Source organism: Filicampus tigris, chromosome 3, assembly GCF_054856515.1.
Source record: "Filicampus tigris isolate MCC_2025a chromosome 3, RoL_Ftig_1.0, whole genome shotgun sequence".
Lineage (NCBI taxonomy): Eukaryota > Metazoa > Chordata > Actinopteri > Syngnathiformes > Syngnathidae > Filicampus > Filicampus tigris.
The window spans coordinates 23,155,818-23,170,539 of record NC_141219.1 but is presented as its reverse complement, the minus strand read 5'-3'; the positions used below and the strand labels follow the sequence as shown (position 1 = coordinate 23,170,539).

The 14,722-nt window shown below is 38.2% G+C and overlaps 1 protein-coding gene across 31 annotated transcripts in view; it reads left to right on the top strand.

Moving 5' to 3' along the window:
- Nucleotides 1–14,722, top strand: part of madd (MAP-kinase activating death domain) — a 44,260-nt gene that overhangs the window by 16,655 nt on the left and 12,883 nt on the right. For 6 of the 31 annotated variants that reach the window (XM_086026978.1, XM_086026954.1, XM_086026966.1 and 3 more), the window contains 20 exons: nucleotides 39–140; nucleotides 484–525; nucleotides 3,035–3,094; nucleotides 4,556–4,664; nucleotides 4,784–4,970; nucleotides 5,327–5,477; nucleotides 5,685–5,888; nucleotides 7,183–7,233; nucleotides 8,677–8,780; nucleotides 8,945–9,028; nucleotides 9,292–9,450; nucleotides 10,292–10,412; nucleotides 10,603–10,665; nucleotides 12,005–12,125; nucleotides 12,325–12,430; nucleotides 12,518–12,628; nucleotides 12,699–12,806; nucleotides 12,905–13,069; nucleotides 13,170–13,242; nucleotides 13,466–13,572. In XM_086026978.1, coding sequence (XP_085883104.1) covers nucleotides 39–140; nucleotides 484–525; nucleotides 3,035–3,094; nucleotides 4,556–4,664; nucleotides 4,784–4,970; nucleotides 5,327–5,477; nucleotides 5,685–5,888; nucleotides 7,183–7,233; nucleotides 8,677–8,780; nucleotides 8,945–9,028; nucleotides 9,292–9,450; nucleotides 10,292–10,412; nucleotides 10,603–10,665; nucleotides 12,005–12,125; nucleotides 12,325–12,430; nucleotides 12,518–12,628; nucleotides 12,699–12,806; nucleotides 12,905–13,069; nucleotides 13,170–13,242; nucleotides 13,466–13,572 — 2,228 coding nt within the window. Of the gene's footprint in view, nucleotides 1–38; nucleotides 141–483; nucleotides 526–1,285; nucleotides 1,304–3,034; nucleotides 3,095–4,555; nucleotides 4,665–4,783; nucleotides 4,971–5,326; nucleotides 5,478–5,684; nucleotides 5,889–7,182; nucleotides 7,234–8,676; nucleotides 8,781–8,944; nucleotides 9,029–9,291; nucleotides 9,451–10,291; nucleotides 10,413–10,602; nucleotides 10,666–12,004; nucleotides 12,126–12,324; nucleotides 12,431–12,517; nucleotides 12,629–12,698; nucleotides 12,807–12,904; nucleotides 13,070–13,169; nucleotides 13,243–13,465; nucleotides 13,573–14,722 lie in introns of all 31 variants that reach the window. The other 25 variants (XM_086026969.1, XM_086026965.1, XM_086026973.1 and 22 more) reach the window with 15 other exon arrangements.

The following is a 14,722-nucleotide window of genomic DNA, read 5'->3' as shown; positions in this document are numbered from 1 at the left end:
TTTTAATACTTGTTGCTGACAACATCTATCCATTTTAGGTAATCTTTACAAGAATCATGGCACCAGTTTCAGTCTGTCTCAGCTTGCTCTACCAAACAAAGCTGCAAGGGAGAAATCGACACCTTTCCCTAGCCTCAAAGGTATAGTAGCACAGCCAGTCACACTCTTTTAAACGCTTTTGACCAACTCATTTTTTTTTTCTAAGGCAGTATATTGGTCAGTTGATTTTCCGAGCCCACCTCTTTTCGTATTTTTTTCATGCTTTGTCATTGCTCAATCATATACTAAGTATGACAAAATAATGATTTGATCTTAATAGCAATGATGTGCTTAGCGTATACAGGTAGCTATAGTGCGCGCATGGCTTACTTGAGGCATTGCTTTTCAAGTTAAGCATATATGAAAGTGTCGGTATTTCATCATTTGAATGACCATTGCATTTTGTATTCTGCCTTTTTCATCTAAATGTTTCTTTCATAAAAGAATATTTACATTTTGACATTGAGGAGGAGCTGGACCAAGCAGGTCTGTAGAGATTCTATTTTTATAGCCTGACTTTTTTTTTTCCCTCCCTCTGATTGATGAGTTATGGCACTATTTTAAAGGAGTGTATTGAGGATTTTAAACAGTTTTCTCTCAAGATTCAACCCCCCTCCCCAAAAAAGTAATTATGTTGTTGCTTTCAATTTGTTGTGCTTTTCTAGGGATCTAAATTCTATTGTTGGTGTTCCCTTGTAATATCAAAACATAGCTACTGAATTTGAAACAATTCGTCGCTCTTCCACTTGAAGTACCAAGTACGGTCTGATCCTGATTTGATATCAAGAGTATCATCCCTTTTATCGACATGATGCACTGTTATGCTTAAAATCACATCACGTAGTTAAGCAAATACAAAAAAGTATTTTGAAAAACTAGTGAGTTGTTTGAATAAGAGATTTAAACGGCATAAAGGTTGTTTAATTTCCATGTATTGTGGTTTTATTTGGGTCTGTGGTTAAGTACCTGCAATTGTTTCCCTTATCAGTTGCCATTCGTTGGTCATTATGATATGACAAAGTCAAGCTCTTGGCCAACTGATAACGTTGATTTATTTTCTGTCCAAAAGATGAAATTATTTTTACTTTGTAGAAGAAAATGAATTCTGCTGCGGTTGGATTTTCCAACTGAAAGAAAAAAAAGCAGCTCTAGCATTGTACTCAATAGCTCCAATTCATGTGGAATAGCTGCCATAGAAAGTGATCTGTTCCTTTTCATTACAATGTGTTTTGTCTTTGTTGTCCAGATGCACCTGACAGTCCGGGTATGTCTTGTCTGTTGTGTTAGTTTGCATTTGCCCCTTCCCCTTAGTAGGCCAGTACCTATCTTGGTTTTTCAGTGTAGGACTAAGATAGAAGACACTGTAGTGAGCTGTTTATCCACACTTCCCCATTCCTTCCATATTGACTGCTGGTGGTGGTCTTTATTCATGAAGATAATCCTTAATATAATGCAACCATTTAGATACGCACATAGTCAAGACATTTACTCTGTGAAGGGCAAACTATTCATGTTGCGACAACTACATATTTGCAAGCTACAGCATTCCCCACATATTTGCGATTTGCTGCTTGCAGATTTTTTTGTTTTTAACCTATCCTCCGTTAGTCGCTGCTTGCTGTTTTTGTGCTCAGGCCAAAGCCATAAAAGTATTGCTACGGCGCAATTTTGGTGCTAAATAACTATTCAAGTCAGTAAAGGACATTTACTGTTTGTATTGCTTATTTGCTTTGCTTGCATTGTTATTGCTAGGGAACTATAACCAATTCAAGCCTAAAGAGCCAAAGCCTAACGAGCCTGGCTCAACAGCTCCCCAAAACCGAGGGTTGTTTTTGGAATTACCCTTTAAAACCTGAGGTTTTCCCAGAAATTCAACATATACAAAATAATTAATATCTCAGCTAGGGAGGTTCCGATCAGGTTTTATGATACCGATCATGCATGAGTGAGATCGGCCGATACCGATACAGATTCCGATCACATGGAATATCTGTATATTTTTCCATTTATTTATGGTGACTGCTATCATGCAATATTACCTGGAAAAAACAGCCATATTATTGACGTAATTTTGACAAAAATCTATTAGTAACAGTTTTTAACAGTTCAAAATAATCAGCAGTCTCAAAAGACTTAATTATGCAAAAAGTCAAATAAATAACATGCCACCTAAACATTGCATGTTTCAGAATATAATCAAAGTAGAAAAAATAGTCACATGCAGGCTTCACTTGAATAAACAATTCAATGAGTTCCTAAATTCTAGAATCTCAGCCCCTTTAGCAGATAGAAACATCATTCCAAAAGAATTTGAGACCTTAGACATTTGGCTTTCACACAGGCCAGAGTTTATTCATCTTTACTGTTTTAGTAGATTATTGCTATTTGCGGCAGGGTTCAAGCCCTATCCCCGCAAGTTGCAGGGGAAAACACCATCCGGTTAAGCTCCATTTGCCTTTGAGTGACATTCCTTTTTGGAAATTCCCAGGGAGTTGACTTTTCCCCACCTGAGACTGCTTTTGTTGTTGGTCTTAGTGTGTTATGTGGCTTCCTAATATTTAGAGTTTAGTCTCCATTTAAAGGCTATGCAACATATTTTTCTAGATGACAAGTTAAACAAAATGGCTTATTATGAGCGTCCGCCTGATGCTTTTCAATTTTGTTCCATAAAGCATTCAATTATAATTACAGTCGTGTGGGTGCATAGTTTAGTCTAGTATATATTTTACACTTTACACCACTTTACAGCACGTGCAATGTGCAACTTGTACTTTTTATATTGTCAAACATTTTCTGGGAATGATATCATTATCAGGACATATTGGGCCATCATGTCCTTTTTTTTTTGTTTTTGCTACTTTTTTTCTGTTTGGAGTCATCTCAAGTGTGCATGCATGATGTTTGTATGGGTTGATGTTCAGACTGGTTGTGACTGGGCCGGTATCCCTGTCTCTGTCCACTTGTGGCAGCAACTAATTCTGGGTTTTGTGTGCAGTATTTGGTCTAAATTCTCTAATGGAGATTATAACAGAGGCCGGCCCGGGGAGCGGAGAAGGTGGGTTTTGCCCTTTTCCCGAGTGAGCTGCATGCTTCTCCAAGCCAGTCAACTACATCTCCCCACATCCTTTGCTCATGTTACTCCCCATGTGTTCCATCAAGGGTTCACTTTGTTTTCCCTCAGACTATTTTCATTTCAGTGTCTTTTACCTATTTAGCCATCCTTTACAAACATTTCAAAAGTGTGGGACAGATTTCAGTGACGTACCACATTATGTAACAGATAATCACACGGTACCAGCACCAAACACAGAACAGGATAAAAACAAAACAAAACATGTTTCTTTTTTCCCCCTGCTTCTTCTATCTCGATGGGGTTGGGCCTAATCATGCTATACTCCGCATAGTAGCTAGGTAAATTAATGTTATGCAGCTGGTAAACTTTGAGTACAGTTATTTAATAAAAAAAAAAACAACAACTGGGGTTTACTTAGTTCTTGGTTGTTTAGCTGTGTTGTATTTACTTCAAGAATGTCATTCTACTGTTGCATTTGTTGTTTATTGTGAGGTTTTATGTACCAGTAAACACTACAGCAAAGTCAGCACTTTGTGTTTTATTTATTGATTGTTCAGTTGATATTGTGTCGGTTGCCATCTGCCTGGAATTTATAATTAGAAGTTTAAAAAGACTCATTTACTAACTGGTACATTATGTAAATTCTACTTTCTAAAATCAAATCAATGAGCTAAAACAAACACATTCCTTCATTCATATCTATATATACTTCACGTCAATCTTAAAGATTCTTATATTCACTACAGAGGGGCAGTTACTTTCAAAATCTTTATTTTGGCTAATGAGGTCTGTAATATAAAAAAATATTTAAAAAAAAAACATGTTTTCTCATATAAATAAATAATATAAGCTATGACTCACACGTAATGCTTGCCTTTGTTAATGTACAGTGGTTTGTACTAAAAGCATGATTGACACAACCCTTTAGAAGACATCAACAGCATTGTGGCAATTCACTTGAGTCAGCTTGTGCTCTTTTGTTTTCTAGCTTTATTGAAATTAGCAATCCATCCTCCTTTTCTGTTGGGCATGTAATCGCTGACGCAGTTTGTACACAGAATAGTTTTGATCTCATATAGTATGCTCCAATCCAATGTTATGCCACCACCCAGAGCAGAATTTAGCTCTCCTTTTTGTGTGCCCGTGCGTGTGTGTGTCTATTCTATGCTTGTGTGTTTTGCCCTTCAACTCTCCTGTTGTAATATTGGTCTTGAAGCTTCAGTGATGTTGACAGAAAATTACTAGTTGTTTCATTTCTCTTAATACAGTGATGAGGGAACGGCAACAAAAAAAAAACCCCTCCCTATTAACACTGTTGCTGTCCTGATACACGTGTTTCTACACAGACTTCCTCTGAGTTTTACCTTGTGTGCAAGTTTGTGATCCTATTTTTAAGGCTATCTGTAGTGTTTCGCAATCTCATTGTGTTGCTTTCTTTAACAGGTGCACGTGCACCTCGGGCACTTGTGGACCAGAAGTCTTCTGTAATCAAACACAGCCCAACGGTGAAGAGAGAATCACCATCTCCACAGGGTCGGATCAACAATACAAGGTATTCTTTAAGATATGCAAAAATTTTTAAGAGAAGTATCACAGCCCAGTGAGCAATATTGCTGTCTGTTGACAAACGGCCTTTACATGAATACATCTGAGCCTGTGGTATCAATACAGTGAAAACCAGCAGTTTTTGAAGGAGGTTGTACAGAGTGTCTTGGATGGACAAGGTGTCGGCTGGCTCAACATGAAAAAAGTGCGCCGCCTGCTGGAGAATGAGCAGCTCCGCATCTTTGTGCTGAGTAAACTTAACAGAGCCATTCAGTCAGAGGAAGACTCCAGACAGGAGATCATACGAGATGTGGTGAGATGATTGTTTCAACCCCATCATGCATCTTTTGTTAATGAATTAAAAAAAAGCCACCTTTTATTTTTAATTAGCAGATTTCTATTATATTTTGTTTCGTCACAATATGGTTCGTTAATGTTTCACTATTAAAGACAACGTTTTGGCAAATTTCACAGTGTGCCAGGATTATTTTCTTTGCCTCAGGAGTGTAATTAATACTATCTTATGAATGCCGTTTCAGTGTCAATCAACTCTACAAAGCATCTGTTTGTTTGTTTGTTTTTCATTTAATATGTATTTTTAAGACCCTCATTATTGTTTTTGTAAAATCTGCAAAACAAAAAAAAATATATATTATTATTATTTTTCAGGAGGTGAGCAGGAAGGTTTACAAGGGCATGCTGGACATATTGAAATGTACAGTATCCAGTTTGGAGCATTCCTACACAAATGCAGGCCTTGGAGGAATGGCCAGTGTCTTCAGCTTATTGGAGATAGCACGCACACATTATCAAACCAAAGGTAGGTTTAACAGGGCATCTTTGTCTTTTTTTCTTGTAAGATACTACTTTTTTTTGCTAAGAAGCATGGGCTCGTGGCACAAACAATGTCCAAAGCTTTGTCCTGCATTTGTCAAGCTCTCTTTCTTTTAACTAACTAAACTAATAAACGTTCCTCTAATTCTGGTGAACTTGGTCTGTGGCCCCTTTAATTTTGATAACTTGTTAGACCCTGAAAAGCGCAAGCGAAGCCCCACAGATAGTGCTGGCAGCCCTGGGAGTAAAGAGAGTCCTTCTGGTCGAATGGAGGCAGCCAGGCCACAAGGTCTTCTGACCATTCCACATCTGCAGCTGCCACACTACACAACGGGCAGAGGAGCCCGTCATTTTGACACCAGGAGCCTGAATGAAGAGAACTTTATTGCCTCGATTGGTGTGTACACCACTCCAGCCTGGTTGCATGTGCACAGTGAGATCCCTTGAAAAGATCATCAACTCCAGAACAAATCCCTTCTCCAACCATTCCCAAGAAAGTTACATTCATGACAATGCAGGAGTTACAATATTCCACACATTACTGGTAAATTGGCTTTCAAAGAATTAGGACAATGCAAAAAGCACCTAAGATCGTGCCAAGTGTTTTTGATCATTTTACATTCATATGTCGACATATATAAAACAACATAAAATAACCAAAAAAGTGTGCAATATTCAATCCCAAAAATGTTTGGAATAGTGTGTAGCCCTGTGTCCCTGCTCGGATTGCGTTTGTCTCGACTTCCTGAAACATGTGTGTCCCAGTTTGCCTCCTCTAAGTAGGCCTGTCGTCAGCCTCTCAGCACCTTGAATGCATGTCCTTTTGTTTTTGTTTTACAATACCTAAATCTGCAGTAGTGGCCAAGGTAAACCACTCACATGGGCATCATTAGAAAAATGATCGCTTGCTTGTGCCTTTACTGCAGGTTCCTACAACACCTAGTATATGGCAGTTCTTTTTGCTCTCAGCATGTATTGTGGAAACAAACTCCCAGGAAACAGTCCCAGTTAAGAACAAAAAGGAAGTATTTGAGTTCTGCAATGGCTACTAAAGCACCAAGTACTGTACAGTGATTGGTTGACCGTAAATTAGATTTTTCTGGCAGATTTTTTTTCTGGGCCTGTATACCAGGGACATCCTTAGTGTAGCCTGTAGCTTGACGCCTCTTGCAACCCCTCTCTTCCTGTTCGAAGTTGCACCATCAATTCTACAGAATGCTGTGAGATGTGCACCCCAGCTTTTGCAACTGCTCCCATTTCATCTTGTGGCTTGTCAGCCCATCAACCACATTCCGTGCTCTTCTCCAGTTAGACAATGTCTCGCTCTAATCTGTTTACTGGCCAGCCAAACCACTTCAATTTATTAAGGATGTTCTGTGGTCTGAGTCAGAGCGCATTCTGACGTTGGTGTGGCTCGCCAGGTGCTCTGAGTGTGTTGTCATGTTACCATTGTAGCTATCTCACCATAAGGGGCACAACTTGAAAAGCTGTGATTGTTTCAGGTTGTTCCGTAGCTACATGCAAACATTACAAAACATTCTACTGACATCATTGAGTAGTGTCATTTTTTTTAAGGTTATTTTTAACTTTATTTCATTTTGCTTTTCAATGCTCATCCGCCATACATACTTTTTCAACATGCTCTCTGACTATCTGTCTTTCTCTCCTTGCTTGCAATGCATCTTGGGTAGAATTGTGGAGCAAGCACCAGGATAAGCAAAAATCTATGGAAAAACCACAGAGTAAGAAACTTCACACATCAAAAAAGATTGGGGTATTAAGTTGTTGACTCTTTCCACCCCTCTCTGTCTTTTTATAGTCAACTATGTCTTTACTTCGGCAGATAAAAGTGATTCAAATCATGATAAATACATTAGTGTGATATGATAGTTTCATGAAGTCAGGTAACACAACAATTTATATTCAATACTTTACATAGACCCGTTTTATCCAATTTCTTATGGTTTATTGTCTACAGTCTAGGCTTCATAAATCACATCGGTCTGAGCAATAAGCACATTTAAATTCAGATTGCAACCTTTTTTTCTTTTTTAATGGCAAATTTTATGCTAAGGTTTACAGGCTTAAAATACGTTGCATCTCAATTAGCATAAGTTTATACATGCTGCCCTTTCCTTCTCTTTATTCTTTCCAATGTCTTGCTTTTTTTTTTTCCTTTTTTTTTTCTTTTTCTTTTTTTTTTTTTTTTTTAGATATTATTGACGCCGTTTGTAAATGTTTCATATTACAAAATAACTAAATGTGTCATATTCCACTGAAGGTGGCAGACTAATTGCACTTATTGTTTCTCAGTTTGCCGGCATGCCTAACAGCCTGTGTCTGTGTGTTTTTGAGCCGCATCGGCAGCACTGACGAAGAGTTACTGTTTCGGTCTGTGATGGAGTGTTACACTGCTTCACGCTCTTGTAGTTTTGTTGTGATTTGTGATTGTTTTTCACAATTTGACTGCACTTTGGGCTTGCTCCCTTCTTGCTTCACTGTCTGGTCCTCTCGAAGTTTCTTAATTTCCACTTGAATGAATCTTTTACAGTTTATGTACACTCACCATTCACGTGAATTCACAATTTAGGGGTTTCAATGACAATCATACAATACAATACAATTTTATTTATATAGCGCATTTCATAACAGCTAGAGCTGTAACAAAGCACTTTATGAACAATACAATAAATGAAAAACAATAAAAGGCTGTGATACACATATTAATAAATATAGATAATAAAAATAAATATAGATAATAAAAATATAAATAAAGCCAATAAATTCAAGAAAACCAATCTAAAATCATGCATGCATTATTACCAAGTATGGATCTATATCGTACAATTGGTGCTGAAAAGATCCTTGAAATCCCAATATTGCTATGACATTCATGTCCCTGGTGAATGTAATTAAAACTGTTACTGTAACTGTACAAAATAATGCTTTAAAAAAAAAAAAAAAAAAAAAAAAAAAAAAAAAAAGAAGTGTTCCTAACTTTATGTTATGACCAGTAGCAGTTTATGCAGCATTGCGTGTCAAAACGATTTTATAAATGAAGTGAAGACTGCATATTTTGCTTGTGTTGTTGATGTGCAGTGCTGGCTTTAAATCGGGTGACTCGCAGCAAGGTAAGATTGCGCAAGATTCCTTGATAACAGTCTGACAGTTGTATTTGTCCTCAGGGGCTGAAGGAGCAAAGCAGCAGCGCCCCCAGGTGACTGATGCAGAGGAGAAGAAATCTCAGATGAGTGCTGATAGTGGTCTCAGTGTCACCTCTGGATCTCAGGTTAGTGCATGGTGTACATAAATTTAAGTATGTAAATAGACTCTAGAATGGTCAAAAGTAGGTGCTGTTAGCCGGTATAATCTATGATGTTGCATGGGGAAATACACTGCTCTCATGACTGCTGATTTTTGTGTATGATCTTTTATCTCTCCTTGTCTTCGTAGAAGAGTGACACCGAGTCTGTCACAAGTTCCGAACCTCCCATCTTAACAAGAAGTACCAGCCAAGACTCAGAGGCGAGCACAGTGGTAGGGCAGGACCAACTCAAATAGTGCCTTTTGCCTTTGTCTTAATTCTCTACATTCATTTTACATCTTAGATGATAGTTATGGATCAACCGATCAATTATCCTATTTTTTTAGTGGTTGTCAACAAAATCTCCGATTTAAACCTTTTGGAATGTTAAAAGAGCAATTTGTAAAGGTGGTGAGGCCACACTGATCAATTGAACAAATAATCAGAAGTTGCCAACGACAGCATTTGAATGAATTAGTTTTGTGTGTTTCTGTAGATAAGCAATAGCTCTGGAGAGACTCTGGGTGCTGACAGTGACCTGAGCAGCACAGTCGGAGATGGCTTGGGTGGGAGAGGTGCTTTACACTTAACCCAGTCCAGAGGGACCCTCTCTGACAGTGAGATTGAAACGAACCCTGCTACCAGCTCAGTGTTTGTAAGTTCAGGAATTATGGCTCAAGTCTCATTTCATTTTTGTGTAAAAATTCTTGGCTTTATTTAGTTTTATGTAGTATGTGCCAATTTTCAAGCACAGATAAATCCAAGATTTCAGTTATGTAGTCCGAGTAAAAGGGTCTTGCTCTCTGCTACATAGTTGATTCCATAAGACATCACTAAAACATCATAAGACATCACTGGTAAAGTGGCTGAGGTTACATTTGTTTTTAATATATGCAAGGAAAATAGGAAATAACCCACAAGTTTTGCTTTTTTGGCAAACATTTTGAGAAAAAAAAACAGTTTAACATTCTAAAAAAAATTTGGATGTTGTAGTATGAAATGGGGGCCGGCCTTTTTTTTTTTTTTTTACAATTTAACACATTGCAACATAAGACAAAGACATTCAACACATACGCCCACCCAAATAAAAAATGGTATAACATTTTTTAAAGTTTTGATGAGTTTTCTTTCCGTTGTAAAGTTAAACAAATACTAAAGGACAATATATTGTAAAACAGTCAAATGTTCTGCCTGTATTTCATTTCTTATGTATTTTATGTAATGTATGTATGTATTTTTTCGATTAATCAGAATTGTATTCTGCCAAATATCGGGACCTAGTATGACGCAGTTCAGAAATCTAAGTTGACCTCCCTAATCGATTACTGGTAATTTTACCTCATCATAAAAGCTTTTTCAGTAACATCTGCACCTGGGAGCATATCATGTATGATGTGCATCATATATATTTTCAAATTAATAAATGGATGCAATTTACTTAAAAATGACCTTATTTTGGTGGTACAAAATGTTTATGGTTTGTGTGGTTTTACCAGGGAAAGACTCACACACTAAAACCTGGCGCAAAAGAACACGCATCTGCAATAGCAAAAGGGATGCCTACTCAGCCAGTGGAGGACATCAGTATGAGAATCTATCTTTGTGAAGGCCTGTTGGGTATGTGTAGTTTGTGTTGGAATCACTTTTGTCAAACTGATTGTCTTTGTCCCTGTTTGTGTTTTCCGTGTTTGGTCTGCACTCCTTTTTTTTTTTTGTCGTTGTTGCCATTAACGCTTTTCAATTATGGCCTAACCCCCTCTGCTTCTCTTCCCTCCCGCTTCTTTTTCCTCTTGGGCAAATCTTCCAGGCCGCGATAAGAGCTCCGTTTGGGATCAACTAGAGGATGCTGCCATGGAAACCTTTTCGCTAAGTAGGGCTAATGTCTTGCTGTGGCCCTTTTTTCTTTTGTGTAGGGTGCAAATGTTCACCAAGTCTCGTGCTTAATTTCACCCATTAAGGCCTAACGCGGTTGGTTCAACATCTCCCCAAAACCTATGTGCGACTATAGAATCACCCTCTTAAACCTGAGGTTCTCCCAGAAATTCAACACCTACAAAATAATTGATTTCGCAGCCCCTGTAGCAGATTGAAAAATGATTCCAAAAGAATTTCAGAGCTTAGACATGTGGCTTTTACACAGGCCCGGGGTTTATTTACTGTTTCAATCAAAAATGTAAAAAAGAAGTGTCAGTGCAAAAGAAGCACTATTTTTAATTGATAAAAAATTGAGTTGGTAATTACCAGCCTCTATTCTGTTGCAAAAATGTCGACACATTGTCTACAAACATATATCTTAATCATTTATCACGTTCGATTGGTTCCACTGGTTCAAAGTCCATAAGCGCGTGCGTCGTCTATATATCACTGCCGTTACTTATTTCAGAGCTCTCGCGATCGTCTGCGTGTCCGCCTTTATGCTAAAAAATTCCACGACATCCTCAGAGGGGTCACAACACCGTCACGTGCCTATTCTGATGAATTTCATTTTTTCAGAGACCGAGAATTGGAATAAAAAAGAAAATGATGTAAAGGCTCCCCCGGCTTTAAGGGGAAAAACACACAACAGGGCTCCCGGCTTCAGTGGTAGAAACGATGTTATGCTATCCTGGCCTTACTGGGTTAACAGCTGGTGTTTTGTGGTTTTCTCCGCTTGATCAAATATCTCTAAATCAAAGGTGTATGAATTTGTTGTTGTTGTTTTGTTGAGAAGGAATGGAAAGCTGCAAAGTATGACTGTCTTCTGGCTTTATACTTGTGATTCTTGCACCGTAGCTATCCATATGCTCACTTTCTCCTCCTTCTTACTCCTTCAGCTTCTCTATGACAAATGCAAACTAATAACGTCATGAAACGATTGTTAAATAATAATGAAAAAAGTAAAAACCATCTGGCTTTTCAACTTAGGGCTAACGCTAATACTAAAATAGTCTTTCAACACTTAACCATCACAAATATAAAATGGAATCCGCCACTACTGTAATGGCAGCTAATCATTCGACCAAGCAGTCTATTCAGTGCCTCTTCTTGTCAAACATTGCAAGAAATGGACTCAAAAGCACAACGCTGGTCACAGAAGATTCAAATCAAATCCAAATATTTTTGTTAACAAACTTTGGAATAAGTCTAGTGGTTATCCATTTAAACCCTCTTCCTTTAGAATCTGTCAGCATGGATCTTTGCACATTTTGAATGATGTGATGTTTTTGCAGGTAAGGAACGTTCCACGCTGTGGGACCAGGTGCAATTCTGGGAGGATGCCTATTTGGATGCTGTCATGTTAGAGCGTGAGGGCATGGGATTGGACCAGGGACCTCAAGAGATGATTGAAAGGTTTGAAAAGTATAATTATATATTTATTTCGCTTTTTGTTTTCCTCCCAAAGCTTGAATCAGGATTGATTTGTGTTTTGATTGCTTATTATTGGTGGTCTGGTTAGCTAATTAGTTGTTTTGATCGGAATGCTGTAACACTGTAAACATAATTTGTTAACAATGTACCCAAAGTATGTTACTGGTCTGCCTTTCAATAGATACTTGTCACTGGGAGAACATGACCGCAAGCGTCTGGAGGACGATGAGGACAAACTCCTGGCTACATTGCTACACAACATGATTGCATACATGCTCATGCTAAAAGTAAGAAACTGTATTTGCATATGGTATGCAAGAGATACGTTGACACCTTCATACATTAAACAGTTATTCCCGTGAATGTTTTTCTAGGTGAACAAAAATGACATCCGGAAGAAAGTGAGGCGTTTGATGGGCAAGTCCCACATTGGCCTTACCTACAGCCAAGAGATCAATGAGTTGCTGGACAAATTGACCCAAATGGTCAGCATTTGTCACTTTTAATGAACCGTTTGAACTATTACGCATCACTTTTTTTGTGTTGTACTCTCAGAATGGCCGTGAGCTGTCCATCAAGCCCTGTGGAAGCCGTCATATCAAGAAGCAAACATTTGTCGTACATGCTGGTACTGATACCACTGGGGACATTTTTTTCATGGAGGTTTGCATAGACTTTAATATTGTGTTTTAGCGTTACCAATTGAACTTTGGCCGTGTTCTCAAAGTGTTTTATGTTTTGCATTTCACTCAATGGCTCAGGTTTGTGATGACTGCATAGTACTTCGGAGCAACATTGGCACAGTGTTCGAGCGCTGGTGGTACGAGAAACTCATCAACATGACTTACTGCCCCAAGACCAAGGTTTTATGTCTCTGGAGACGCAACGGCCAAGAGACTCAACTCAATAAGTTCTATACCAAAAAGGTGCGAAGTTTGTCACTCTTTTGGTTTTTTTTTAGTTGAGGAGAGTATCTTCCCCCCCAACCCCAGCCCTCCTTACAGTACTTTCTGCTTTGCTTTCTAGTGTCGTGAACTCTACTACTGTGTTAAAGATAGTATGGAAAGAGCTGCAGCTAGACAGCAAAGCTCCAAACCAGGTATGACTGTGTTTTAATAGAAACTTGGATTTATTTGTGTGGGATGGCCCAAGTAGTTGTGATCAAAGTCAGATTTAACTCCAGCACACTAAAGAAGTGTAGCATTTATGCTAGTTTTTGTCAAAGGCTTTAACAAACCGTTTCCAATAAGTCAATTCAGAAACAATTTTGTCTTAAAAATATTGCATTCCTAAATGGCACTAAACTTGGACTTTTTTGTTAGGTCCAGAGCTCGGTGGAGAGTTTCCTGTCCAAGATATGAAAACTGGTGAGGGAGGATTGCTGCAGGTCACATTGGAAGGAATCAACCTGAAGTTCATGCACAGTCAGGTAAGTAGCACGGACCACCGCAGAAAGAGGCTTCATACCTCACTCAAGGGCATGAAAACAAAACTCACTCATGGTAATCGAGTTTTCATCCCATCTTACTCAATGCCTTTCTGCTCATCTCACTACTTTGCATTTCCTTTCACATTGTGACCGTCTTCCTCTAGTGTTACCCACTTTAGCTAATAGTCCAAAGGCAGCAATGTCTGGTAAAGTGTTTGATTGGCCTTTTGTCATACTAGATATTTTCCTTAGAGGAAGAACTTGTGTCTTTTGCGTTTTTGATTTAGCTGTTTTTCTTTTCGTATTAGTGTCTTTGCCTGCATGCTTGCATTTCTCAAACAATATCAACTATAACCACATTCCTTCACGTGTTTCTTTTCGCATTTGGGCGATAAAACCTCTTGTTCATTTACGGTGTGGGATGAAATTAAGTGTCGATGTGTGTGTTGTGCATCAGTGGTAAGACTGATGACCTTGATCGAAGACTTTTCATTAATAATTGGCTAATCAGTAGCAACTTGGACATTTTAAGTTTGGACCCTCAAACATTGTCATGTGTTGTCTTCACATCTGCACAGTTAGTGAGTTAGGACACGTGGCTAAAGAATTAGAGGACAAGATATTTGAATTATTCATGTAAAGATATTTTAACAATAACGGAATAATTTTGGGCTGCTGAGTCCGAAAATGACATCCGTTTCTTCGAATTGGCTCTAGTTTTAGAGAGATTGATATTTTTGACTATTAATTGATTGATACTTCCTTTGGGATATCAAAAATGAAAAATGCTTGTTGTCTACACAATATTGCATCATTTACTCTTTAGTTTAACATAACACACTTTAACTCATTCATTGCCAGACATATTTGGACCTTCTTTTAAACGTTTGACGTTTAAAAAAATTTGAAACAAATATAAAGAAATTCCTGGGATTGAATGGCTGGACTGTGAAAAGACGCATACATTTGTCAATGGCAGTGAATGAGTTAACCTCCAGTATCCCTCTGGGATCTGGCCATCGCCAGAACCAAGGGTGTTTTCCGCTTTTGGTAAAGTTTTATATCCATCCATGTTTTGTAGCTTGTGCTAAGCTAAACTAACTGTCTCTGCGGTCCAGCATCCAAGTTTGCAAATAAGTTTCGTGCTAGC